Source organism: Bombus affinis, chromosome 5 (assembly GCF_024516045.1).
Source record: "Bombus affinis isolate iyBomAffi1 chromosome 5, iyBomAffi1.2, whole genome shotgun sequence".
Taxonomy (NCBI): Eukaryota; Metazoa; Arthropoda; class Insecta; order Hymenoptera; family Apidae; genus Bombus; species Bombus affinis.
Window position 1 is genome coordinate 267423 of NC_066348.1, and position 26514 is coordinate 293936.

The window sequence follows — 26514 nt, forward strand, 5'->3', positions numbered from 1 at the left end:
GCTCATAATTATAATAATTACAAATACAATCAAATCTACGAGAATGAGATTTATAACACTGCTAAGTTATTACTCGATCGTTCAACGAACCAATATAATTTAAATTGTAAATTTTAGAAAAATTGTTATAGCAATACACTACCAATAAATTGTATAAAGTAACAAACTTTTCTAAAAAAAAAAAAAAAAACTCATTAATCTCGATATAATAATAAATACTTTTTATCGATTTCCATTTTTCCATTATCCTCTACTTAATTCCCAAGGATGTCAATGAGATACATATTAGGTTGTTCCAAAAGTCTCTGTCTGTTTTATAAGAAAATAATAGATGCACAACATTTTTTCTTTTATATTATTTTATTGAATTTTGTATGATCCGTTTTCTACTAATAGAACAAAATGGATCATAATGTAAAACAAAAAATGATGTGCATCTGTCACTTCCTTATAAAACGAAAGAAACTTTTGAGAAAACCCAATAGAATGGGAATTTTCTCGTGGACACATAACATTAGAAAATTGTACACAACTTTTATTAAAATTCCTTCGTACGATCTCTGTACAATATTCTTTTATTAATTATACCTTAATTTTCTTTTTATTTTACTTTAATTTTTAAGTATCCTCCGATTGGTTTCCAATTATTTTGATTATTTTGCAGGAAGCGAACAATTTTAACGATCGGCATATTTTTCGATACTCGTAAACAAGAGTGTACAACCTGGACGTTTATACACACCCACATTTCTCTCAAACGCACAAACATCCGCATTCCGTTTATAATACTAAAATTTCGCTGGAAACAGGAAAACGCGAGATCAGGTATCTACTAAATCGCTTAAACTATATAGTTTATACCAGCGCGTTTACAGCTGTAACCAATTAACGTAATTACACTGCCTAAATGAAAGCATTCAGTTTATACTCGTGCATTCTGTTCTTTCAACAGCATCCTGGAAATCTGCGTGTTATCATTTTCGTAGAAATCGAGAGAGCTTAGGTTGAATGTAGATCCGACATCGTCAAACGGAAAATTACAAAGTTCTTGAATTCCTGGAAGGTTCTAACGGGATATAGGGTTTTGTTCCAATGGAAAACGCATATTTCTAGGAATCGGTTTTAATTAAATTTCCACATTCGTGAACAAAGGGATATGATTTATCGTGCGATAGCATATAATGAAAACTAAGGCAAAGAATGGAATTTTTTGTTTTTCGTAGAAAACGTGAGACGACATCGCCTTGTTAAGAGGGAATAAAACCATTCCAGGAAAGAATAACGATCGTCGTTAAGCGTAATGTAATTTCTTTCTGAAGAGTCATACTAATCTATCGCCCACGCGTAATGCCTCGATGCTAAGCATCTCTCATTTTGCATCTCGTTCGTTGCCATTCATCTCGTCGTGTAAAACGCAAATAAAATGGAAAGAAATATTTTTTATTCCAAGAAGCAATTATTCAAACAACAATTTATCAACGGATAAGAAAATCAGAAATGTCCCTTTTAATATTTTTAAAATTAATATTAAAACCATCTTTCTCTTCTTTTTTACACTCTTACTTATCTGAAATTCTTTATCTCCTAATTTCGATAAACCATTTTACAAAACGTAGGCTATTGCTCGTTTTACGTTTAACTGTTATGAAATTTTGCAGTCCATTTACACATGATCTTGCGAGTAAAGTACATTTTGCCAAAAGTAATCGAGCGACTGTCTACTTTTGAACAATACTGTACCCAACAGCTACTTACAGTGGCTACAAAAAGTATTTCTGTATTATTTCTACTATTGTGTTTATCCCAGCGTGTTAATCAATTCTATTAATTGAAAGCATATTAATTGTCCTCTGTCTGCAAAAGCCTTACCGACATTTACACGCTGGATCGTTTAGGATCATGCAATATCTGTTTACGTTCTCGTGTTTTAAAAAGTGTGCTCAAAAATTCTTGAATACTCTTGCAAGTTGCTAGAATATCTTCCAATAATTTTCATATCGATACATGTGAATCTTTTTATGCGAAGCGGAATCTAAGCAAAAATATGAAGAAAGTGGAAAATCACTTAAAGTCACTGGTCGAAAACCATCCACTATGCAGATGGACAGATAAATTTCGCGTCACTTGATAGTACTATCGTATGACTACGAACTATTGACACTAGTTGAAAGTGAAATGTAACGGCTGATGAAAAAAAATTGAAAAAGATAGAGATACGTAAGTATTAGCATTAGGTTGGCATAAAAGTTTCTTTCGTTTTGTGAGGAAATAATAAATGTACATTTTTTGTATCATATTATTGTATTGAATTATGTATGATCTATTTTGTAGTAATAGAATCCATTTTATTTTATTCATACAGAATTCAATAATAATAACATTATATTTCCTTATAAAACTAAAGAAACTTTTGGGACAACCTAACGCATATAAATACCTTTTCACAGCCACTGTATAAGATTATAAAAGATACTGATATACAAGATATTGTTAGCTGTAGCTGCACAGCCACCACGCACTGAGCATCGCAAATATCGAAAGCCCCGAAGAAAATTTGAAGAAGAAATGCTGTAATTTTATAAAAGTGAATTCTAATCGACGAGACGAGTAAACGTGTGACATATATCGTAGAATAGAAAAAAAAGTGTGTAATAGGCAAAAAAAGAAATGTTTAATATAAATTTTACTTAGAATTCATACACGTAAGTAGATATGACTTTTCTGCCAGTCACTGTGCATTATCTGACATAATTTATCTCTCGTACTTATTCTTTCATCCAGGCAAAGGAAGCTGTCGGAACAGATCTAATTCCCGTTCATTAGATTCGTCGCCTTACTGAATACGATATTCTCGAGTTCGCGGTTCAAGGGAAAGCGAAGAATTCTGGTGGGGTCGAGAGCAACGTTCAAGATGAAATCCTCGGCCCTTGTTAAATCGTCTCGGTCGGGGTCGAACAATGCGTTCGCCAGCATCCTCGTTTCTCTGTGATTGCACATAAAGCTGCCATTATTAGAACTTCAGTGGGCGGTAAGCGCTGGTGCTTTTTCCAGTCTCGCGTTCGCGCTTACTCTTACGCACAATTCGCCGCTGCAATCGCGTGCGTTTCCAGCCGCGTTCATCCGTCCATGTGGCTGCCAGTCGTAGCACGAAGCTCGTTCGTCGCGTTTACTCCACCTTTTTCATTGAAAAATTTTATCCGGAATATCACGTTCGACTCGACGACCGATTAATTATCGTATTTTACTTTCACCGATGGTGCATCATTTTCATGGGAAACGTTTAAATTTCCACGTGGTGCCACGTGGTGGAAAAATTGGCCACCGGTTGCTGCACGACGCTCCTTCGTCGCGTTTATTCCACCTCTTCGGCGAAACGTTCCATCCGGAACGTCGCGATCGACACGAGATCGAAATTAATTATATTCTACTTTCTCCGATGGTGGATCGTTCTTGCGCGAAAGAAAATTAAATTCCTACGGCACGTGGTGAATAAATTGGCCACCAGTTGCTGCACGACGCTCCTTCGTCGCGTCTACTCCACTTTTTCGTCGAAACCTTCTGTCCGGGGGTATCGCGATCGACCCGAGATCCGATCGATCGTCTTATCCTTCCGTCCTTTTCGCGAAAGTCGTTCGAATTTCTGTGACGCGCGCGTGGAAAATATCGGCGCGAATCTTCGAGTTAGTGTGAATCTTTGGCTCGAATTTGATGATTCGTTCGCGTGGGAATCGCACGGCGAGGCGTGCGATTGTCGCGATCGCTCTTATCGCTCGCTCCACTTACGTTCCGCTTCGTTCTACCGACTACTAGTTTGCTGCATTCCCGGTTACTTTACTGGTGGTGAAGCGTTAATCGACGCGAGTTACCGCCGACGAGTTTGTTACGATACGCAAGTACAGTGGAAAAAGGAGTTTAGCGAAACAGTTTCGTAAAGCTAAACGATTGGACGAATCGAAAGGAATTGGAAGTCGTTCTAAGAATTCTGTTCGAAGACAGCTTTGAGAAGGCGAACGGCGATTGAAAAAAGAAGAAATTGAAAGACGTGGAAGGAAATCGAGAAACGTTCGAATTCAACGAGGCAGTTTCGTACGCCTAGAGACGATGATCGAAGGAAATTGAGAAAGATTCGTCGTTCGAAACTCGTCGCTCTGTATCAATTTGGTATAAATAGGTCGAGCAAATATTCACGGTTAATCTTTTCGATAAAGCACTACCTACAAAACCACTGCATTCTATGATTTCATTTCATCTCTGGTGTACCGTAGAATCGTTCCCTTCTCCATTATACGATCGATTAAACAACACCCTGTGTATTAAAACCAACGATTCACCTTCGTATTACTTCCGCGCGAGCTACGTGATAAAGCGCGAGACATTGAAAATGTTAGATCGCGAGAGTATCGTCGCATCCGCGTCTATATGACACGGCGTTTCGAACGCGTTACGAACCGGCGAAATGAAATGAGAATATCGGGTCTGCGAACTAGCTGCTTTCATCGCGATAACTACGTCTGCGAGTGAACGAGCATGCCTGGCGAGTTTTGGGTAGCCAGAAAATCCTATTGAAATTTCGATCAAAGCGCGCGAGACATGACGCGATCGAAACTTCCCAGTTTTCTCCTCGCCACGTGGCTGCTCGGCACGATCGCTACTAAGTCGCGAATGAGCGACTTTCTGCAAAGCTTGCAGGAGTACGAGATCGTTTACCCTCGAGTGATCCCGAATGAGAGCGCGCGGAACAGAAGATCGACCCACGAAGACCGAGAAACTTGGCGCGAATATCTCCACCAAGAGCCGGTGTTCCTCGAGATCAGCAACTGGACCTTAAGGACCATGGCCAACGATCGATTGATACTGTCGTCGAATTTCACCGTGAATTGGGTGCGCCAGGGTAAAACCAAGTCCGAGCGACGTAACGCCAAGGCGAACTGCGATCTTCGACAAGGCAGCTTGGAAGGAGACGCGAGTTCCTTCGTCGTCGTGACGATATGCGAAGAAGAAGTGTACGCCTTGATGTTGATCGGGCAGAGATCGTTCTTCGTTCAGCCACTGACGAATGGCCAGCATGTGATGTTTCAGCCGAAAAACGAGAAGTGGTGGTCGATCGGGAATAATTCGAGCTTCGTGTCTGTGAATCCGGAAAATCCTGCAGGTGAGAAGGATCGTTATCGCGATGGCTTTTCATCTTTCGTTAGACGGTTGGATGTAGGTGATTGGTTGATCGATTTACCGACTTCCTTGCCAATTATGTTATAAGCTTCTTACTTTGCGATCCGCCGTTAATTGCTTCTTCTATTCTAAAATTGACTCTGATCGTGATACTGTAAGAACTGATAGCGTCGATATGATAATACCATACATAGAGTATGAGAGTAATCGTAGTACAAACGAATATATATATATTCGGTTTAATAAATTTAATTTAATAAATTTAAACCATCAAACAGGGAGGGCTTAATCTGCAGGCAAAAAGAAGAAAAAGAAATAATCATTTACAAAGCGAACGACCATTAGCTAATTCCAATTTGAAAATATAGCTAAAGTCAAAGTCATTTTGAACAAATGTTTCCTGTACGCGTTACCGTTTGGCATGGACGAACGTCTCGGACGTTGACGTCCGTACATTTATATATATATATATATATGCATTTCTGATAATCATTTTCAACTCGCACAGGGAAGAAACATCACTGAGGCTACCGTGAATTAAATTCGCGTATCAAGTAACAGGATAGATACGATGCATACGAAGCTTTGCGTCGTTATTCGAGGTAGGAAAAGCTTTAGCAGTGATATCGAGAAAAGCGAAACTACGAAATCATCGCTGTCGTCGAGACAGAAATTGCTGCGAATATCGCGGAAAGCAGAGCGACGGTAAAGAGTATTACAGGAAAAAGTTGTTCGGAATATTAGCCTTGGCAAACATATTTCAAAGCCGTTGAATATGGCGAGATTGTCCGCTTTGTAAATATTTACCGAAAAACATGTCGTACGAAGCTGGGCAATAAACGCGTTTTTCCAGAGTTACAAACAAGTATCGTACGTATGACACAAGTAACGACGAATTTTCCATTCCACGGCACGCGACAATTGACCGTATTATCAGCGTTTCGTCAAAGTTTCAAGAACTGTGTTTTCTTTTCTGTATTTATGGTTTCGCAACTGTAAAACGGAAGGTTTATTCTGGAGATGCGAGTTCGCGTGAACAACTAGCGCAACGAGTAAAAACACGCGGTTTTTGCAACTCGATCGAATTGTTAGCAATTGTGTGTACGAGATCGTATTACTCCCATCGTTGATCGATGTCAGGCTTCTATCCGAGCACACGGACAACGTTTTCCAACGACCAATCAAAGATACCAGATAATAATTTTTCATTGTATCATTACTGTAGCTATTAACGACACGGGCTTGTTGTCGCATGATAAAAAGCATGCAACTGCGCTGACACGATAATACAGCGAACTTTTGCACGCTGCGATGGAAAACGCGTCGTTACCTGTTTCGTACGAACGATACTCGTTTGTAATTCTGTAAAGAAACGTCCGTTGACGAACATTATATAAAGTTCTTCCTTCTTCTTCTTCTTGTCTGTAAATCAACTCCTTACAATTTGACGGTTTAAATTTGGCACACCCCGTATATACAGGATGCAACCGAACAACGCCTGAAAGCGAGAACAACGCGAATCCTTGTGGAAAAATGAAGAAAAAGTATAGGATAAAACGTTCTCATTTTCGACTTGGAGAATCGAGTCTGAAAATTTATCAAGTATACTCGAACTGTATCCGAATATCGGTTCGAATAATAAATTTATTTAATTATATAATTAATTTATTACAAAGGAAATACAATCTGGATGTGAATGTTAAATGGAAACAAATTTTGCTAAGTTGAAAATCGATCGAATCGTAATTACCACGACTCGTTGTTTACAGATTAAAAATCTGTTTTACGAATACGAGGAGCTATATATCTACTATTATTAATCAATTTTTATGAAAAATTTCGTACGATGCGCGGATAAATTCTAATTTGATAAATTGTTGGAAAGGTGGAAAATTGAATGCAATAAAATTACGTGGCACGGTTTACACGGTTGCAACTTTATGATCCACTTAGGTCAAGTAGCAATGAAATTTATTGCATATATCGGAAATTCAAGGCACGTAATTGGCAGTTTATAAACAAATTATTTGTTCTCTTAATTAAATTGCCCGCGTCGAAAGCTGTGAAACGTTTTTGTATCGAAATCGAAGAATCCAACATCGCGATCCTATGAATCGAAGAATGCGACGTAAATGTTCGAAGTATGGTTGAGAAACGATAGAAAATTCCAAGTGTTACGCTGTATTTCTCGTTCGATTTAAATCGAAATTTTAATGAGGAACAGCGTCGATTGATATTTAAAAGTGAAACGGTTAAGAGCAACGATACAGGTTTTGTTAAAAGCAATTGGTCTATTTACCTCGCTGTTTAAACGGGTTTGTTTGACGTTACTTTGATCAATTTCCATTGACACTTTTATAGATAGCATTCTTTTTTACGGATGGAAAGCCGTCTGATGGAAATTTGTCTGAAATGTCCGTCGTAAAATTGCATTTTCGCGGGCAACAGAAAACAATGGAATTTTGTACAAAAGCGCAATACTTTAATTAGCGCAAAATTCCATTTTCCCCGCTGGGAAATTGAATTTTCTATTAAAGCGTGATACGTTTAATCAGCGGTGGCGTAAATTCAACAAACTAACAACTGGAATATTGACTTGTCACAATTTCGTGACACCGTATATGTCGTTGATACGTTCCAGTCTGGTCGTATTTACAATTTCAGAAATTTTGCAACTATTTTTTCATTTTATCCGTAACGAGAATAGCGAAGATAAGACAGGCAAACGTGGTAAAACGTTGATAATTCGGTTACAGGGAAATCGAATAAATTTGAAGTTGAAGAAAGTAAGAGAAAGTCGAAACGAAGCAAACGCGATTCCTTAAGCCACGATGTTCAGGGATTTTATAATCTTTCCGGTGACGTCTTCGACGTGGAATACCCAGAAGCTGAGAAATTGATTCTGTACGATGAAAAAGACGATGTCTCCACAGAATACAACGATACAATAGCGGAAGAATTATCGATCGACGTAAATCCTGTTGAGAAATGCTCAGTTGGTATGACCGCTAGTTACTAAAAGGTTACTAGGGTTATGTTGGTACGACGCTCTTTTGTCATAGGAGTCGACCACGCCTTAATTGCTAAGACGCATTGGGAGAGTTTAGACGTTTGCTGTGTGATTTGGTGTTTTGTATAAGAGAGAAAATAAAAGGTGTGATAACCAATCCGAGTGGATCCGAGATTGATTATCAACCCCAACCTATATAAAATAACAAATCCCGAGGAAATTGGATACTTCTCTGGTCCTAAATGGCAAAGGAACAGATTATCAAGTAAGTCAAATATTTTTCCAAATGCCATTCTTGTACAATCGTTGCTTTTCTACTTACCACGTACAATATAGCGGTTAATAAATTAACGAATCATCGAATATTACTGAAAGAAAGAAATTGTACTGATATTCCAATCTATCGTGTACAAAAGTAATAATAACAGCATGTAATATAAGAATAGCTTATCTTCAGCCTTAAAAGGAACTCGGTTTACAATTATTCTCCCTATTGCGTTCCACTCTCGCTTGATCTTCTACACGTTCATCTATATTTCGCTGTTTTTAATTTATTTTATTATTCCCTGTCTATTACACATATGTATATTGTCCATTGCACGAATCTTTATCTATCTTGCCTAATTTAATGTAAAAAAATAGAAAAATAGAAAAATTTGCTGGAGGAATACGTTTACCAAAATTTGTCAAGAATTTTAAAGAAATTTGCAGGATGAAATTCACGGTGATACCGAATTGATATTTTTGAAATTATACTTTTGAAATAATTATTTATACCATAATAATTATTCCACGAATACTTGCTCGTAGATATTAATTTATGCTTTTAATAATCATGCGTTTAAGCTATCAAGTCGAGTCGAGTAGACTTTCTAATTTCGTGGAAGATAAGTCGATTTCTAAGATAAGTCATTTCTAGAGAAAAGACCAGCTGCTAAGGATTCGCCGCCACGATGGCTAGAGCTTGGAATAGCTGCTGATTACTCCGTGGTAGATTTTCATGGAATTCGAGTACAGCAATATATCTTGGCTCTTTTAAACATCGTAAGTAATACCAAACGAAATTCTGTTATTATACTTAGATATAGAATACCTCCTCCTACATATGTACGCAAGCAACCGGGAAACATAGGGCAGAGTTATGCGTATCTCTGTATTTTCAAGGTACGCTACTTGCTTTCAAACATCTCGATCGTATACTCGGATGGAAGCTCTGTATTTTCTGTTTACATTGTTCAAAGCTTACACGTATCTTTTAAAAAGTTCAGCGAATAATTTATCCGTAATGGAATTTTGTAATCGATTAATTTCAGCCATTCGGTAATTGGTTTTCCAATGCTGTTGAGATTAATAACGTACATTTCTAAGATAAATATAACGAATAAAATTAATTTTTTAGGAAAATTATATAAGATACGATGTATTTACGAGAGTTTTGAATAATAATTTATTTGTAAGGCTATAATACTGTTTTAACGCCTGTTACATTTTCGTACGTATTTTAATCCTAGGTCAGTGCAATTTACATGGATCCATCGCTCGAATCCAACATGATTCCAGTGATCGTACGAATGATTTTATACGCGGAAAAACGAGACGGTATGGTAAGCGATTTCCATTAAATTAAATCATTTAAGTAAAGTAGTAACTATCTGAGATACGCATATGCGAGTGTCAATTATTTTATTTTCTACTTATCTGTACAGTGTATGGTATATAAATTATATAGGTCAAAATATCTGCGCATGACGTTTTAGGTCGATAAAATTCAACGAGTTCCATTTTGTTAAATTGGACAACCGTGAACGATCCCTTGTCTTTGTTGCAACTACGGGAAGATAGGAGAAACCTATCTTCCACGAACGATGCCCCCCGTCAACAACCTCCCCTCAAGGACGGCCAGCATCTCTTTCAAAACGCCGATATGGAGATCGACCAATTAGCAACAGCGCTCATTTCCCTCACCTTTGGAACGAAAGCTTTCTTTGACGAATCCGAGGATCTCATGTCCTTAGACCCACCCAATATAGTTTTCCTCGACGGCATCGTCGAGACGGAGAGTCACTCTCCGGTACGATCTCGACGACGATTCAAGTAACTCTCGGATACGTAGTGATTGCCCCATGCATTAACATTGAGTACAACTTAGACGCTAAAGAAGAGTAGAGTTCGTCATCCCGTTGACCGTGGATTCGTTATTGAGCCTAGGACCATCGTCATTAGCTTCTCGAGTATCAAATTATCGCGATTACTTGTCCAATTCCATCATGGTCATGTTTGCACTGGTAAATATCTCCTCTATTGCATAACGATCACGTCTAGCGCCAATAGGGATTCGTTTCACGCCCTTAACCCTAACTCTAATCTTAACGCCAAATCGACATATATATATGTCGGAGATGGAAAAACACCGGAACCTCTCCTTGGATTCTCGGGAATACCGTAATGTTGTAATTTAGATTAAACAAATGTCGCTCCGATTGTTCGAGGTTTATGATAGTGAGCTTGGGCTCGAGGCGACAACCAGTCGCCGAACGTAGCCGCGGTCAAGGGATGAACGTTTTATCTAACAAAGGCACAGAGTAACTCTATACCTCTCCTTTAAAGAAATAGCCGTAGCGACACGTGGCAGTAAATATTTCAAAGGTTTCTGTTCCGTGGCTCGCCACACGCAGATCCTATCCTTCGGGTAAGATGATCTCCAGATGGCAATATACCTCCGCAGTATGTTTAGCTAACGTGAGGACCCGCAATAAATCTTAAGATTTAGTCAAGCAAAGTTCTTCATTTAGACAAACGGTCCTTGTTGCAACTACGGGAAGATAGGAGAAGCCTATCTTCCACGAACGATGCCCCCCGTCAACAACCTCCCCTCAAGGGCGGCCAGCATCTCTTTCAAAACGCCGATATGGAGATCGACCAATTAGCAACAGCGCTAATTTCCCTCGCCTTTGGAACGAAAGCTTTCTTTGACGAATCCGAGGATCTCATGTCCTTAGACCCACCCAATATAGTTTTCCTCGACGGCATCGTCGAGACGGAGAGTCACTCTCCGGTACGATCTCGACGACGATTCAAGTAACTCTCGGATACGTAGTGATTGCCCCATGCATTAACATTGAGTACAACTTAGACGCTAAAGAAGAGTAGAGTTCGTCATCCCGTTGACCGTGGATTCGTTATTGAGCCTAGGATCATCGTCATTAGCTTCTCGAGTATCAAATTATCGCGATTACTTGTCCAATTCCATCATGGTCATGTTTGCACTGGTAAATATCTCCTCTATTGCATAACGATCACGTCTAGCGCCAATAGGGATTCGTTTCACGCCCTTAACCCTAACTCTAATCGTAACGCCAACCCGACATATATATACATACATATATATATTTTATACATACATACATATATCAATTTTTATACACACAATTATACATATTTATATATGTATGTGTGTATATATATATATATATATTTATATAATATATTACAATCATTTAATAAACTTTCATTTTCATTTAATATTTTCATTTAATAATTTAATAAACCTTCGTCCCGCAAAGGCAAATAAATTCACGCATAACATTTCTTTGTTCTAGGATTGTATTTGTTGAAAGATGGATAGCATTAAGCGCTGGAATAAAGAATGACGAATCGTTATTCTTTAACCATCGTACTTAGACACATATTTATTGAGCTACTTGTATTTTAATCGAAGTCTAATATCCTCCATCTGTAGGCGTAAATATTACTGCCGTTGTTAATGTTATTTAAGTTTTACTACTGGAAAGGACATTTAAGTTTGAAGGCAGGCAAGTCTACTGTTCTTAAAGCTGACATTTAGACATCTAAGATTTTTTGTGTCTTTATTGACAAAAATATATTTGACTTTGCATATCTAAAATAAAGGATTTGCGTTATTTAATGATATGAGATAAAAGAAATACTATGCATATGATTTGATTGAAATTTTGAAAGTGTATAGACCCTGTTTTAGAAATATTAATTCGGTAGACTATAAATTTATATTACAAAATTAACTGTTTTCTACTTTTGTTGTACTTTTCTTCTACTTTCTGGACATTTTACTGGAAATGCTGGAGATTTTAAATCAGTAATTAATAAAGTGAATTCATAAAATAACTTTTAAACGCATTGCTATCTAAAGTACAAATTCTTACGTTTTTAAAAATATATTCTTATAGTTATTGTATGTAACGTACTTGAATCTTTACGTGTATGGTTAAAATATTTTGTCCGCATTTTATTCAGTCATTTAAAATATCAAAGCAAACTTATTTCAAGTGAAAAATAATCCTTATTCCTATAAGCAGTATTCATTACAAGAACTAATTTTACATATATAATCGTAACAAAAAAGAAACATTAAACAGGCATTTATAGTTATTGACATTTATCTTTTGTATGTTCATTTACGAGGAAATGGTACTTAATGTAAAAGCGACTGGATTTCATATTTTTAACTATTGTGTACATGTATTGAATCTTATTGTTCTTCTTAAAAATTAAATGAATACTCATAATCCTAAAACATCCTTTCTATGTTGTACTAGATATATATACAATTAAAATGTGTAATAATGTGAATGATAAACTAGTTCGAATAATTATTTTGCTTAAACGTAAGTTAATTGAAATCAGATGAATGTTATACACGCATTATACCGTGCATTATGAACTATTGATTGATTGATGCTCATATTTAATTATTAACGAGAAAATTAGAAAAATCAAATTGAATTTAATTTGTCCTTCTTATATTTATTAAGATGAGTTCTGGGACTTGAAACACTCGAGATTAGAAATTTTGATTAATGTTTCACATTATCACTGGACGCTTGTTGTAATATCTTTTGTACGAGATACACTATACATACACAAGATCAAAATGGAATTTCGAAACGGTCGTATCGTTCAACAAAAATCTCTTTTATCTTTGATCCTCTTCATAAAAATGCAATTCTCCTTTACAGAACATCATATAACATTTATTGTACGATATATTGTTCAATTATATTTCGAAATTTTCAGCTTCGAATCTTTGTTTAATTATACTGTAGAATTAAATATCATGCGTTATTTAAATATAGAGATAGACTAAACTTTTGTCCACATTTATTAAAGCTGTATCAACTGAGATGTTTAAATTTGCGAAATTTCATGGACTTTTATATTTAATTTTTCATCATGAATCCCGCTTTGCGATACAATACATATTAGATTTATAATATCTTAAATTTACAGTACCAATGCTGATTTTATCTGAAACTATTTGTTTGCAAATGATATCTTTCTTCGTTGGAATTACCCTTCACTTATAAATTAATAATTATTAACATTGAACAGTATTGTTAAACTTCAATAAAAATAGGATCGATAACTAAATGTTAGTTAAAGAAACTTCCTATTACAGGTATAACAAATCATATTGAATTTTGTTTAGAAAACAATAATAAAAATGGGTGTCTTTTTGTGAAAGTAATTTACAGCATATCACTCGACTTATTCATATAAGAGATATTAGTTTGTTTAAATACCCTGTTGCACCATTTTATTCATTTTCAACCCAATTTTTTCACAACATTAAAAAATATTTTAAGCCTGAAGAAAAACATGAAAAACTTCTTATTAGCATGATTTCATGCTAAACATCCTCTTAAGATATTATAAATCTTTCTTGTTTACTAAAACCAGAGCCTAACTGAAATATACGAGTATCGCAACAGGATTAATCGTAATACATGATTAAATACAAGCAATATGTAAGCTATATTTTTACTTTTTACTTCAGAAATAAATATTTCACGAGCATCGTCTTTAGCTTAAGGAAAATAAACTTGTGAAATTTAATTTAAAGCTTCGTAAAACATGGAAATGTTGCAGGATAACAAATCAGAAAAGATATATTAAATAAATCGCAGTTCAGGTATCTATAACATGTGATTCTCTTAACAAATCTGTTTCATTCATCAAGCAACTGCAAAATTTCCGTAAAATCAGAAGCGGTTTCACAAATTATAGGCATTCGTAAACATGATAGATAAGAGTTAGTATCGCGGCGTTTTAGAGTATCTATGAGCGTAATATGGAAAGTAAAAAGATGTATAATAAAAATAGTTCACTTTCCAAGCTATCGCTAACATTGTAACGAATTATTATACATATAACGGCTCACGAAACTACTCGGACGCTTACAGAAACTTTCCATGAATATTTTGTTGAAGCTTTTCATGAATTTCAAGATGCATTAGGCTGTCTCAAAAGTTTCTTTCGTTTTGTTCTATTACTACAAAATAGATCATACATAAATCGATAAAATAATATAAAACAAAAAGTGTCGTGCATCTATTATTTCCTTATGAAACGAAAGAAACTTTTGAAACAAATGTAAATAGGAATTATAAGATGCTTATTGATTACCATCGGTATTTGGACAGTTAATTATGTATTGTATAAATAAGTCACAATATTTTTAGTAGGAGCATTTTTACCCCTAATCAATCATATGTTTAAAAATACTCTTTACATTGTACATTAGTTTTTTGCTATGTGTACGTCTGCAATAAGCATCTTCTAGCTTCCATATATATATTTCCAAATTAGTCTCAATTTTTACCGGTGTAATCATGATAGACACGTCTCGTTACATTGAAGTGAAGTGAAGAAAAACACTAACACACATAATATATATTCGCAAAAATCTTCTATCTAATATTTTCGTCAACTACTGTATACACATTTATTAGATATTTGTGTGAGATTAAAATCGACAGATACGATAAAAGAATATTGTAGAGGTATAGCAATAAGAAAGTACAAGGAAAGTATAGCTCGTTAATTTGAATTACTCCAGATTGTCAGTCATCTATTAGGTCGTGTTAATCTCTGAATAAATTCTTAAATAAATAAGTGTTAATTCAACGAGAGAAACTTAGCATTTATTAGTATTTGTGCTTCTACATTACATAATGAATAGGTCTTTTAGGGAAGAAATTCTTAGATAAAGAAGTGTTAATTAAACTAGAGACACTTAACATTTATTAGCATTTGTTCTTCCCCATTACTTCTTGAATAGGTCCTTTAGGGAAGAACAGAGAGACGGTTCGCTGAATTCCGTCTGCTTTTGATTCTTGCTATTTCAAAACCAATTTGTCACTTTACCTGACATTGGTTTGTTCGGAGATACCGAGGGCTTTCCGCTCGACCCGGAAGCCCTCGGTATCTCCGTATCGTTTCCCTTCTGCGCCGTTAACATCTTCTCAATCGCGCTACCAAATACCTACGGACAAAATTGTTCTTATAAATTTATGAATATTATGTGTTTACGTATTTGAATGAAAATTTTTATGAAACGAGATTTCGCGTTAAAATACGTAATAGTAAATACGATAACTTACATGCTCTTTTTACTAAGATGAAAATGTATATGTAAATTTACTTGATGTATATGTAAATAGAAATATTTATATGTAATATTTATATGCTTGTATTTAAAATATTTTCATGCTTAAAGAATAAAGGTCATAATGTTATAAATATTTAAATCCTTGCACCTCTTCTTTATCGCGTAAGAAAGAGAAATTAAAAGTTTCACTCCAGAGAATGAGCTTCGTTCTAAAACAAATCAAATAACATATATTTAAGTATTTAACTGTTATTTAATATTCCTATATTATTAATATAGATGAGAAGTCGATAAGATAGTTTACAATCATTAAGTACAGTATCGCAGATCCACCATCGGAGATCAGTAATATTAAAATAAAATTCATGTTGGATTAAAAGTGTGGTTAAGTTGGGGCTAACCCCAAATTTGCAAATTTTGACCCAAGTCAAAAAGTGGCCATTTTTGCACCTCCTCGCGAACGAAAAATTCTTGTGCGACGTTTAAGAGAATTTATCAAAAAAAAAAAAAAGAAAGAATTATTAGCATTTATACGAAATGTGACATGGAAGTTGAAAAAGATGAGTGTAGAGATGAAAAAATTAAGCAGAGGTCAAACTTACGCGCTACACTTGATCTTCATTTTCTTTAAATTTTGATCCAGCTGATAAATCAGTAATTAAACCAAGGGAACTAAGTTTGAAATCAAGCGAATCTGAAATACTATCAGACTGTTGCTACGTGAGAACAATAGCCATCTTGTACTTCGTATTTGCTCGATTCCAAACTCTAATCGATATACCAGCAGAATTTACCAGCAAAATAATTATTCAGAGATTCTGTCGGTAAAACAATTGAAGTTTAAAATCGAACGAATCCGAATTACTGCGAGATCGTTGGTGGCTATTGTTCTCGTAGCAACAAACTGATGGTACTTCAGATTCGTTTGATTTCAAACTACAATTGATTTATCAATAGAGTTGTCGAAGAGTTATTTTGTCGATATCGGCGTAGAACAATAGCCAACAACGATCTCGCTGTACTTCATATTTCCTCTATTACAAACGTCGATTCATTTACCAGCAGAGCATCTGAAGAATTATTTCACATGGATCATGTAGAAAAAAAAAACGAACACGAAAATGGAACTGTAATAACATTTTTTATTCCTTGTTGAGAGCCGTTCTTAAACATTTTGCAGGAATTTTCCCTTCGCAAGAAGATCGAAAAATAACCACTTTTGACGCTCTGTTTTCATCCCATATGAATTTTATCTTTAATATTACCGATTGATAATAATGTCACTGCGATATTGTCCGCAATGATTGCAAATTATCTTCTCCACGTTTCACCTATATCGATAATACAGAATATCAAACAACAATTATTTAATTTCACGTTGTTGTTGACTTTATTAATTTTTACGATAAAGTGCATTCTCTGGAAGAGATTTTACGATTTACGATTTTCTTTTTCATTCCTCCTTTCACCTACGATGGCTCTTAAACAAGAAACGATATCGTAACGAGAAATACAGCTTACCTGAGCGTCCACTTTGGTTCCACTAGTGTTGTCCCATACAACTTTGTCGTTGACCTCGCTATTAGGAGACTTTTTACCGAACATTTTCTTCACCGCCTTCACTACCTTCAATTTATCGAATCTAAGACTTAAACCAGACCTAAGCTCACTTTTAGCTCCGTTGGAACGGTCGGTCGTTTTTCCGGGCCAGTTTGATCTGCTATCGTCCCGCGAACTCGGCGCTTCCTCGTCGCATCGGTTGATTTCCGTTGCGGAAGACCCTACCGAGCTTAGGATCGATATCAGATCCGTATTGGAGCAGACAATGCCCGCAGCACCGGAAACGGATGCACTCGCGGCTCTTGGCAGTTCCGAGACGCGCTTTCGGAGAGAAGACGTCGGCGAAACCGACAGAGTGGGCATTTCAAATAATCGTTGTTTCGGCTGTTCAGTGTAACGTTGAGCAGAACTGTTACCCTCCAGCGGCTGTATTTCGTACACTTGCTCCGTCGACGTCCTGTACATCCTTAAGCGCACCTGGCAAACGGATTGCTTTTATTCGAAAGACAGTTTCTTTTTTATCATAATTCGTGCGTTATGATACATGTTTCGATGATTGAGCCCTTAAGCGTGACAAAGCGATGGAATTGTTTTGCACAGAAATTCTGGTTCTAAAATTATGTTAGGGATTCTAGGGCGTAATAACATCTTGGAACGCAAAGTTATCGATGTGTCGATGAAAGTTAAGCGAGCTTTATCGAAGTACACGTTCGAGTATTTGGGCGATTGCTAGGAATACGCGTAATGTTCTTTTCTGTGAGCTGAAAAGTCGAACGACTATAAAAGGCGTTTGTAGAGGATTTCAAAGCGGAAGAAGAAGCAATACAAATGTTTAGAATCAGAAATTATCTGTTTATATAGAGATCTGTTTGATGCAAGATCTAAAATCAATCAAATCGGATTGTACGGACGTATTTGTCTGTGTTAATCCTTTGACGTCGATACCAATGATGTATATAGCGAATGGCGGTTATTAGCAAAGATTATGAGCACGTAGGGAAGAACAGAACTGAACGCTTGCTGTTCCAATAATGACGATCCATAAAAGTCTGAACTCTAATAAAAAAACGCATGATAACGAATACAGCGCCTATTCTTTCGTATGTCTTCAATGAATATGTATAAGTTTGCTCGTAACAGAGTTGAAAAATGCCTGTAGCGTTCCAAGTTTGAACAACGTTTGTGTCGCGCGAAAGTTGAACAATATCTGAACCGCTTGAACGTTAACAAGTATCTTTTTCTGTGTTCGAGGTGTGAATGCCGCGAGTGTCATGACCAGACTTTCACGTGCTCTTGGCGCGCCTTCTACTGGCAAAGATGGGACGCTACTTGAACTAACACGAGATGTTAGTTTTCCGAGAAGATCACGATATCTCTGCGGGTGAGGAAGTTCGGCAACTTGTACCGCTGTAATATAATTCCAAATTACCCTGCGGAAATACCGAGTTTACGACACGTCCCTGGCGATTGAGCGCGAGATGAAGCAAATTTCTATGTTATTGCTTAATAATTTATGATTCCAATTGAAAAATAAGCTTCTTCGCGACCATGCTATAAGCTTCACCGACGAAGACGTGCTTCCTTAGCGAGGCTCCTGACGAACAAGGAATGAAAACCATAGCGACTCGATTCGTCCGTAATTTTAACTGTTAATTTTCGCCTAATTAATAATTGTTCTAACTCCATCTAAAAAAGAAGAAAAAAAAAGTAATTGATGAATCCACGTATGCGTACATTGTTATAAAGAACGATATGATGTGTAAATAATTATAAGTTACAAAGAATAAAATAATAAATAATACGATGAAAATTGTATACCTGGAGAGCAACGAATATTTGGTTCTTTCAAATCTTAACTTCGCACGATCGTATAGAAGTTCGTCAACTTTAAACTCGGTTTTTCTTAGTCTGCAAACTAGCGGAGATAGAGCGACTAAAATAAACGAAAGATCCTTACCTTCCTCGCTCTTAGGTCTGCAATGTCATCCATAATATCCAACTGACGATTACGGACAAACAACGTCGGTATCACTCTTTCCATCGTAACGACCGAATTTCTTCGGCCATCTAGCTGAGGAGCTGGTCCTGATCCTTCTCCGTCACGATCGCTCATTCGTCTCATCTGTCGACACAAACATCAAGATAGTTTCGCTACGCGAGAACTGTCGTAGTGACGATCGAGCCTGGCGAAAGTCAAATTGACCAACTTCATCTTTGGACAATCTCATAATTTCGCAATTTCATCGTCCAAGTACACGATTGATTCTCACAAAACCTCTAGTTCCTTAGAGCTTAACGCCACGCTCATCTTTTCACTTTTATCGCATATTGTCTCACCACTTGCGATACTTGTAATTACTTTTCACTACTTTTCAATTTTGGAGTTGGTCAATGTGATTTCCGAATGGCTCGATTGACTATGCGAGTCTTGAATAAAGATGACAATTAAACTATTCAGATTAGTCATGTTGCTTCGTCAAACGATTTGAATTCAAGCAATTCGAAACCATTTTGTCAATGTGAACCTATTATTTTACCAATGTGAACCTGTAATTTTGCTTGAAATATCCTTCCAAGTTTTTATGATGTTTCAGAATGATTGCCACGTTAGAACGAAGTAGCTTCAATAAATAATTGATATGCAGCGACATAAAGAAAGTAGTGGCAAAGTAAAAATTTTAATGTAAATCTTTCGATGGATTCAAAGGCGTAATAAAAAAAAGGTAATAAAAAGATTTCGAAGCAGAACTAGATTATTTGAAATTCTCCGACGAAAATGCTACGATAGAAGGTCCTTTAGTGCGGAAATTACGTTACAGAATTTTTTCGAATGGAAAGAACACAATGTAGTTATTGATTTTGAAGAACGTTCCATAAAATATTGAGTTACTTAAGCTGCTTATATTTTGATTTTTGTAAATAAGCAAACGCGTATTGTTTATCATTTTATTGTTAACTTATTTATTCCATCTTTTCTATTATTCGTTATTTAATATTAAAAATTACACTTATTTTCTTAAAGTTGATTCATATAATTATCATGCTTTCCTTTATGAATTAATTGAATGTTAACGCGTCGCGTAATTTATAAGTATTAAGAAAAATCGTTTATTCGAGTACATTATTCACCTGGTGTAATGTCACTCAATTAAGAAGCACGAAAGAATATATTCTTGTTCGATTTATCACGAAAAATAAAATCTTGCACGTGTGTACAAGCTGTTGGTTTCATCCAAAAACTACGACGCATGGGATAGAGAAACAGATATATATGCAAATGCACGTAATATATAAGAGAAAAACGTATGTACGAGTCCATAAATCGAAGTACGAACTGAAAAGGGAAATTTAAATTTTATCGAAAATTCTACTTCTAATCGACGTCTGCGTAAGATACGAGGACTAGCTGTTGGCGAGATACGGAAGCAATTTGTAGGTTCGAAGGGGAATATCGAGAAACTGGTGGAATACGCGAAGCTGTCGCCAAATTTTAACGTCTAATAACTTCCAATGGCTGTCTGATATCCGCACGGTAACATTTCCAACGAAATAACGAGAGCGATTCGCAAAAGAAAATATCGACTCGCAACATTCGCTCTGGGCACGTGCTGCGTGAGCGCGTCTGCGTAATCCGTTTTTAACGGGCGAAAAAGTCAGTGTTATTGCTAAAGCGAACGTACTAGGAAAAAAGTAGCGAAGCGTAGAACTTTAAAAATAAAACAACATTTTTCCACGTTATATTCCTTCTGATATTTACGAAGCCTTCGTGTGCCAAAAGAATCTGACATTCTAATGTGACAATAAACAGGAAATCTTTTAAGCAAAAAGAAAAGAAAAATACATATATCTCGAGTTCTCATTGGGATTAGGGGCGTGTAACGAATCTTCATTTGGATTAACCATTGTTGTTATACGATATGGATGATATTTACTGGTACCGATATGATTACAGTACCGATATGGTACAGAGTTTGACAAGTAACCGTGGCAATTAGATACTCGAGATGCCAATGACAATGATCTTAGGTTCAATAACGAATCCACGGTCAAAGGGATAACAAATACGTCTCCTTCCAAAGTCTAAGTCGTACTGAGCTTACTTGTCCACAATTCAAGTGTAACTCAACTTACTTGTCTACGATATAAGTAGAACTCAACTTACTTGTCTACAGTATAAGTAGAACTCCCTCAGTCCAAATGGAACTGCACTTATATACTCGTCTCTGTACCCCTCGGGTCAACTATATTTTTAAGGAGATCTATACAATTACTCCATAGCTTTTTTAGGTAAAAACGTCCATGCCATGACCGTGGCTACGTTTAGCGACCAGTTGTGTCACTTCGAGCCCAAGCCTACTGTCATAAATCTCGGGTAAACATAGTCGGATTAAATCATAAACAACTACTTCTGAGTTTTATTATTTAAGTGCAGCTATAATAAAAAGTCTAGACTAAAGTATTGGGGGTCCTCCCAAAAATTCCAAAAGAAAGGCCCCGATGTCCTTTTATCTCCAACATGTATATAGGAGAAATAAAATAGTATAGTAATTTTTTAATTGCACACTAAATTAGTATTAAATTCCATACGATATTTTCAAAGATCTTGTATCTTTGAATCTATCAGATAATTTTCGAGAAAGGTCCTGTAACTTCCATATACATTTTCCGATCCATTTCAAATTTTTCCAATACAATACTCGCGTCTCGTTACAGCGCCAGCGAAATTTCCAAATATCTCGCATGACACGCATCGCACATTCGTGAAAACATTCCGTGATAAACGTTGGAACGCTTTCTCAAGCCATTGGGTATATCGCACCGAATAATTTCGAAATTTCACTGGCGCTGTAACGAGACAAAACTATGCTGATTATTATTATTATACGTGCAAAATGTGGAACAGATTTGAAAATGTATCACACAAGTATCGGAAAAAAGATCATCGAATTATTGGAAAAACCAATTTTGTTCGCTACGTCGATAAGCCACGGTAAATAGCGAGATCGTTTTTGAGACTAATAGTGCGTTTAAAACTATTGTTCATACCGTGTGCTAATTTTTCACTAATACTAAATAAACTACGTTCGCAAGTAAATGTCCAGAATAACGTAATTTCCATCTGCATCGTCGGTTTCGTTTCAAATTTCACTGTTATAATTCTCGCAGCGATTCCTGTCTCGTTACAGCGTTAACAAACTTTCGAAAAGTGTCGCGTAATGCGCATTTGGAAAAAATTTTCCGTTGCGAACGTTGGAATAGCAGCGCGAGCCACCGCGCAAACAGCGGGAAACAATTTTTCCTTGGAAAACTTGGAAGCTCGTGTCATCGTTTAGAACACGTACCTGCGTTGTGTTTTATCGATGTTCGGTACTTTGAAGTCTAAGTATAAAGTGCTTGCACGGTGCAACTAATCCGTGACAAATCAAGCAAAGTAGAGGCTGCATTTCATCGAATCAAGGAACGTTTGACGTGTACACCGTGACATACAGAAACTTGTACATCTCTGAACGCCAACGCTTTGATGTTTAACGATGAATGCTCAATTCTCAGAAACGATGCTGTCGTTGAAATTAAGCTAGTCGTTTCTGCCGGTGTACGCGGAATTTCCTTTCTATGGGCTCTCGCGTACAAACGTGTTTATGTTCATTTACACCGTCTTTCTAAACGAGGGGTCTAATCAGTTTGTAGAGCCGATTTATCGGTTTCTGTGCGTACAGCTGCGTTACCGTTCGTCGAACGAATCATGCAAACCAGACAATTGCCCGATTTTAAGACGCGACGCGATAAACGCGAACAACTGGTTCAGTGGGACGACGATAATATCGATCAGAACGTTCTACGTAAAATTAGTTAGAAACGATCCGCCTGTTACGATCGAACTTGGGCTATTGGCATCGATTGTGGTAGTTACACTTGGCTAGCAAGTGTAATTAGAAGAATACGAATCCTTGGCAAATTAACGAATAGTTTCTTTCGAAATTTACTCTTAACCGAAGCATTTATCTTTTATACGATATCATACACAGCAACTGGAGAACCCGGAGAAGCGTTACCACTGCGAGAATTACGCTCAGCTAATAAACGCAAACGAACGAGAGACAAATATTCTGATAAGTTCGGCAAGCAAATGTTATCTCGTTTCTAGAAATAATTGTTAATAAGGAATATGCTAACAAGGAATTTGCTAATAACCGTAAGGTTGTATTAAGCGTACGGTTTATGCTAAATATAAATTGCACGAATGCGACGACAGTTCGTAACAAATTGAGTTCGATAACGACAATGTTAATTGTTTATCGTTTGTGCAACGCTATGAGGCGATTCTTCTCGAAAAATTGCAAGTGCCGAAACGACGGTAATTAACGCCATATTATTATAAAATAAATTCTAGGTAGTTTTAACGCGAAAGATTTATACTGTTTGAATAAATTCTCGTTCGTAAGTATTTGCCCGAATGCTGGTCTCGTGCGAAACGCGATAATTAAAATTGCGGATTTTTAGCATACGCATTACACGCAAGAAGATATAAAATTGCACAAATATTTGAGATATAATTGTAGATGAAACTTTCAGCCTGAGATCCAATCGAACCGGTAGCTGTCTAAAACCGATCTCTACTTTCAAATCAACTTTAAATTTCAGCCTGTTTTTATGAGAAAATTCTCAAACTAATATGATGCTCCTCGGACAGCTCTTCTCTGCCTTCTCTTTCGCTCTCCACTCGTCTCCCCCTAGAGAACAGCGTAATAGGACTACGTGTGCTCGTAGTCGGAGACAAAATTGGCGTTCAGGTGATATTCTACGGGAGCTTATTTTTCTAGATGACTCGTAACCCTGGCAAGTGTCAGTCTTTAATCTCTTCACGTACAATTTTGCTCCGCCTAACCGGTCAAAGACGCGCAATTTCTTCCTCGATCTACGTTCGCGATCTAAAGACGCTCGATTATACGCACACAGAGACGCACGAAGATACTCGAAGACTCTTAGAAACTTTTCACTTTTCCTATATTACACGAAATATTTAGAAATTTCATTAACAGCACGACGAGCCACGATTATACGTGATTGTGAAATTTCTAAAATTTATAATTTCTCTGCAAAACCGTATCCAGAAGTTACATAAAATATTCGTCGCGCAAAGACGATGAAAATATTTGAGCAGTCAATTATTCGCTGTGTTAAGCCACGATATTTAGCGAAACGATCTTTATCACCAGTTGTAATGTTTAAGACTACTTCTATTCATGCTGTATACTAATTTTTCGCTAAATGTATATTTGCCATAAATGTTACAATTACAAGACATCATAACTGTTACAAGAGAAGTTTCTAAAGTTGCGATATGAAGGTTGATGTTTTTAATTAAAAAATTTTTGATCGCGAATAACCGTTAAAACGGATTAAAGTTTTTTTGATTGCTGGTAATCGTTATCGACGAGAGAAATTTCAGTTTGGTTACCAATAACCAACATAAATGACCGGATTTTTTAAATATTTTTTTTTTTCTTTTTTCTGTTACGAGTAACTGTTATCCGTGGCGAGAAAATTTTATTTTGGTTATCGATGACCATTATCGATGGCAAAAATTTGCTCTACATTGTCAATTATCACTGGCTATATTATCAATCGTTATTAACGTCACTGATAATTATTGGGTTGGAAACTAGGTGATTGCGAATTTTGTCAATATCATCTAATGACAAAACCCGCAATCACCTAGTTAACAAGCCAATAGTACGTGTGTTCGCAGTTATTCATAAAACTTGTGTGTTTTATCGAGCAAACAAAAAGATATGAAAATATATGAAACGAATAGGATGAAAGATAATAAAACATATCAGTTTTATAATTAAGCTTCTTTACGTTGCCAGTGAAAACCGATTATCAGCAATGTCAATAAATATCGACGATAGTCGAATGTGACTAGAAAATATTTTTTTCATCGATATTGCTTGGCGATAATCGAAAATCAATTTCGCCATCGATAATGGTTATCGGTAACTAAGGCAAAATTCGGTTTTCCTTGATAATGGTCACTGTTCGATAACCGAACAAAAATTCAGGTCTCCTCCATTGATTACTGTTTCAAATTAAATTCCCATGATCTAAAATTATTATCGAGCGACCGAGGAACAAATCGAATCGTTCGTAATGATTATTCGTAATCAGAATTATTAACGATTAAAATTCTTGAATCGTATCGCTTTTGGAGAAATTGAAAACTGGCTTTCGTTTAAATAAAAACTAGTTTCTACCCAATGATTTTCCTGCCAAAAAATATTTAACGTAGTTGTTATTTTGGAGCTTCGCTTGTAACTTCCACGTAGATTCCCAGATTGATTTCTAATTTTCCTATTGTAATATAACAATTAATACGATATAATATAATAATCTTAATATTAGATTATAAATATTAACATTGTAGGATTTTTTTATTTATTTATTTTATTTGGGTATGGTCGTTGTCACAAGATCACCGGCGATCTATCGGTTTCGTGATTTCTTGAGTCTCCGACGTGACACAGGCAACCTCTTGTATGGCTCCGGTATACACACGTTCCACAGAGGTGGATGACCCATGGTCAAGTAGACTTTCTTAGTTAATCAAGGTTTTCCCCGATATTACAATATTACAGCAACGATAGTTCCAATGCGGTGCATTTGATACACGTCCGGCAGTGAAAAATGACGAGGATACAACAACAACAACGTTCGAAAAACTTTGAACCGCAAGGCGGGTAATGCTTCGAGAATTCCTCTTTAAACGAAGAACTTCGATGCAGTTGAACGTTCTCAAGTTAAAATTACGCCAACTATGTTCGAGTAGTGCGCTTTCCAGCTTTATGCTGTTTTTACGTTCTGAAGAGAAAAATGATTTAAGTATTTCGGGTGGAAATTCTGCGAGTAGAACGAGAGTTTTAGTTCTTGCTTTTCCAGCAGTTGTCGTTTTAATAATTTTAACCTTCTTAATACAACCTGCATGCGATAGTTTCATAGTTGAAACATTTATTCCCTGACGCAGCACTTAAAAATGATATATATACGGTTTTCATTATCAGATTCGAATACGCGCGTATTGAATTTAGTTAAAATTTTAATTGAATATAAAATACATTATCGCTTGTTTCATTGGATAATGTAACGAATTTCTCGTAATAATATAGGAATTTCATCAAAACGAGTAAATCAACACGTTGATTGACGAAGTTTGAACTACCTGTTGAAAAGTTTAACAATAATGTATTATATATGTATCTGTTCATCAACCATCACGAATCAGCCAAATAATAATTAGAAATAAATTTCATTGATATTTCGTTCCGTTAATAATTAATATGATATTGCCTAT

At 36.1% G+C, this 26514-nt stretch overlaps 4 protein-coding genes across 9 annotated transcripts in view; 2 read left to right on the top strand and 2 right to left on the bottom strand.

Annotated features, from left to right (window-relative positions):
- LOC126916883 (uncharacterized) overlaps positions 1–26514 on the bottom strand; it is a 193689-nt gene that overhangs the window by 60011 nt on the left and 107164 nt on the right. The window contains exons 2-3 of one of the 2 annotated variants that reach the window (XM_050723149.1): positions 19123–19287; positions 17997–18851 (exon numbers count right to left, since the gene is read on the bottom strand). In XM_050723149.1, the coding sequence (XP_050579106.1) occupies positions 18726–18851; positions 19123–19287 (291 nt within the window). In that variant the 3' untranslated portion in view covers positions 17997–18725. Of the gene's footprint in view, positions 1–17996; positions 18852–19122; positions 19288–26514 lie in introns of those variants that run through there. The other variant, XM_050723150.1, reaches the window with a different exon arrangement.
- The window catches only part of LOC126916882 (uncharacterized), a 95964-nt gene continuing 72081 nt past the window's right edge, over positions 2632–26514 (top strand). The window contains exon 1 of one of the 3 annotated variants that reach the window (XR_007710776.1): positions 2632–2646. The gene's annotated coding sequence lies outside the window, so the exon portion shown is untranslated. Of the gene's footprint in view, positions 2647–3013; positions 3029–4113; positions 4129–26514 lie in introns of those variants that run through there. The other 2 variants (XR_007710775.1, XR_007710774.1) reach the window with 2 other exon arrangements.
- LOC126916881 (uncharacterized) overlaps positions 2837–26514 on the top strand; it is a 94059-nt gene continuing 70381 nt past the window's right edge. Inside the window, exons 1-3 of one of the 3 annotated variants that reach the window (XM_050723142.1) lie at positions 2837–2985; positions 4690–5152; positions 7926–8444. In XM_050723142.1, coding sequence (XP_050579099.1) covers positions 4834–5152; positions 7926–8188 — 582 coding nt within the window. In that variant the 5' untranslated portion in view covers positions 2837–2985; positions 4690–4833 and the 3' untranslated portion in view covers positions 8189–8444. Of the gene's footprint in view, positions 2986–4123; positions 5153–7925; positions 8445–26514 lie in introns of those variants that run through there. The other 2 variants (XM_050723141.1, XM_050723140.1) reach the window with 2 other exon arrangements.
- Positions 15117–26514, bottom strand: part of LOC126916890 (uncharacterized) — a 109999-nt gene continuing 98601 nt past the window's right edge. Inside the window, exons 2-3 of the transcript XR_007710798.1 lie at positions 16208–17126; positions 15117–15814 (exon numbers count right to left, since the gene is read on the bottom strand). The gene's annotated coding sequence lies outside the window, so the exon portion shown is untranslated. The remainder of the gene's footprint in view (positions 15815–16207; positions 17127–26514) is intronic.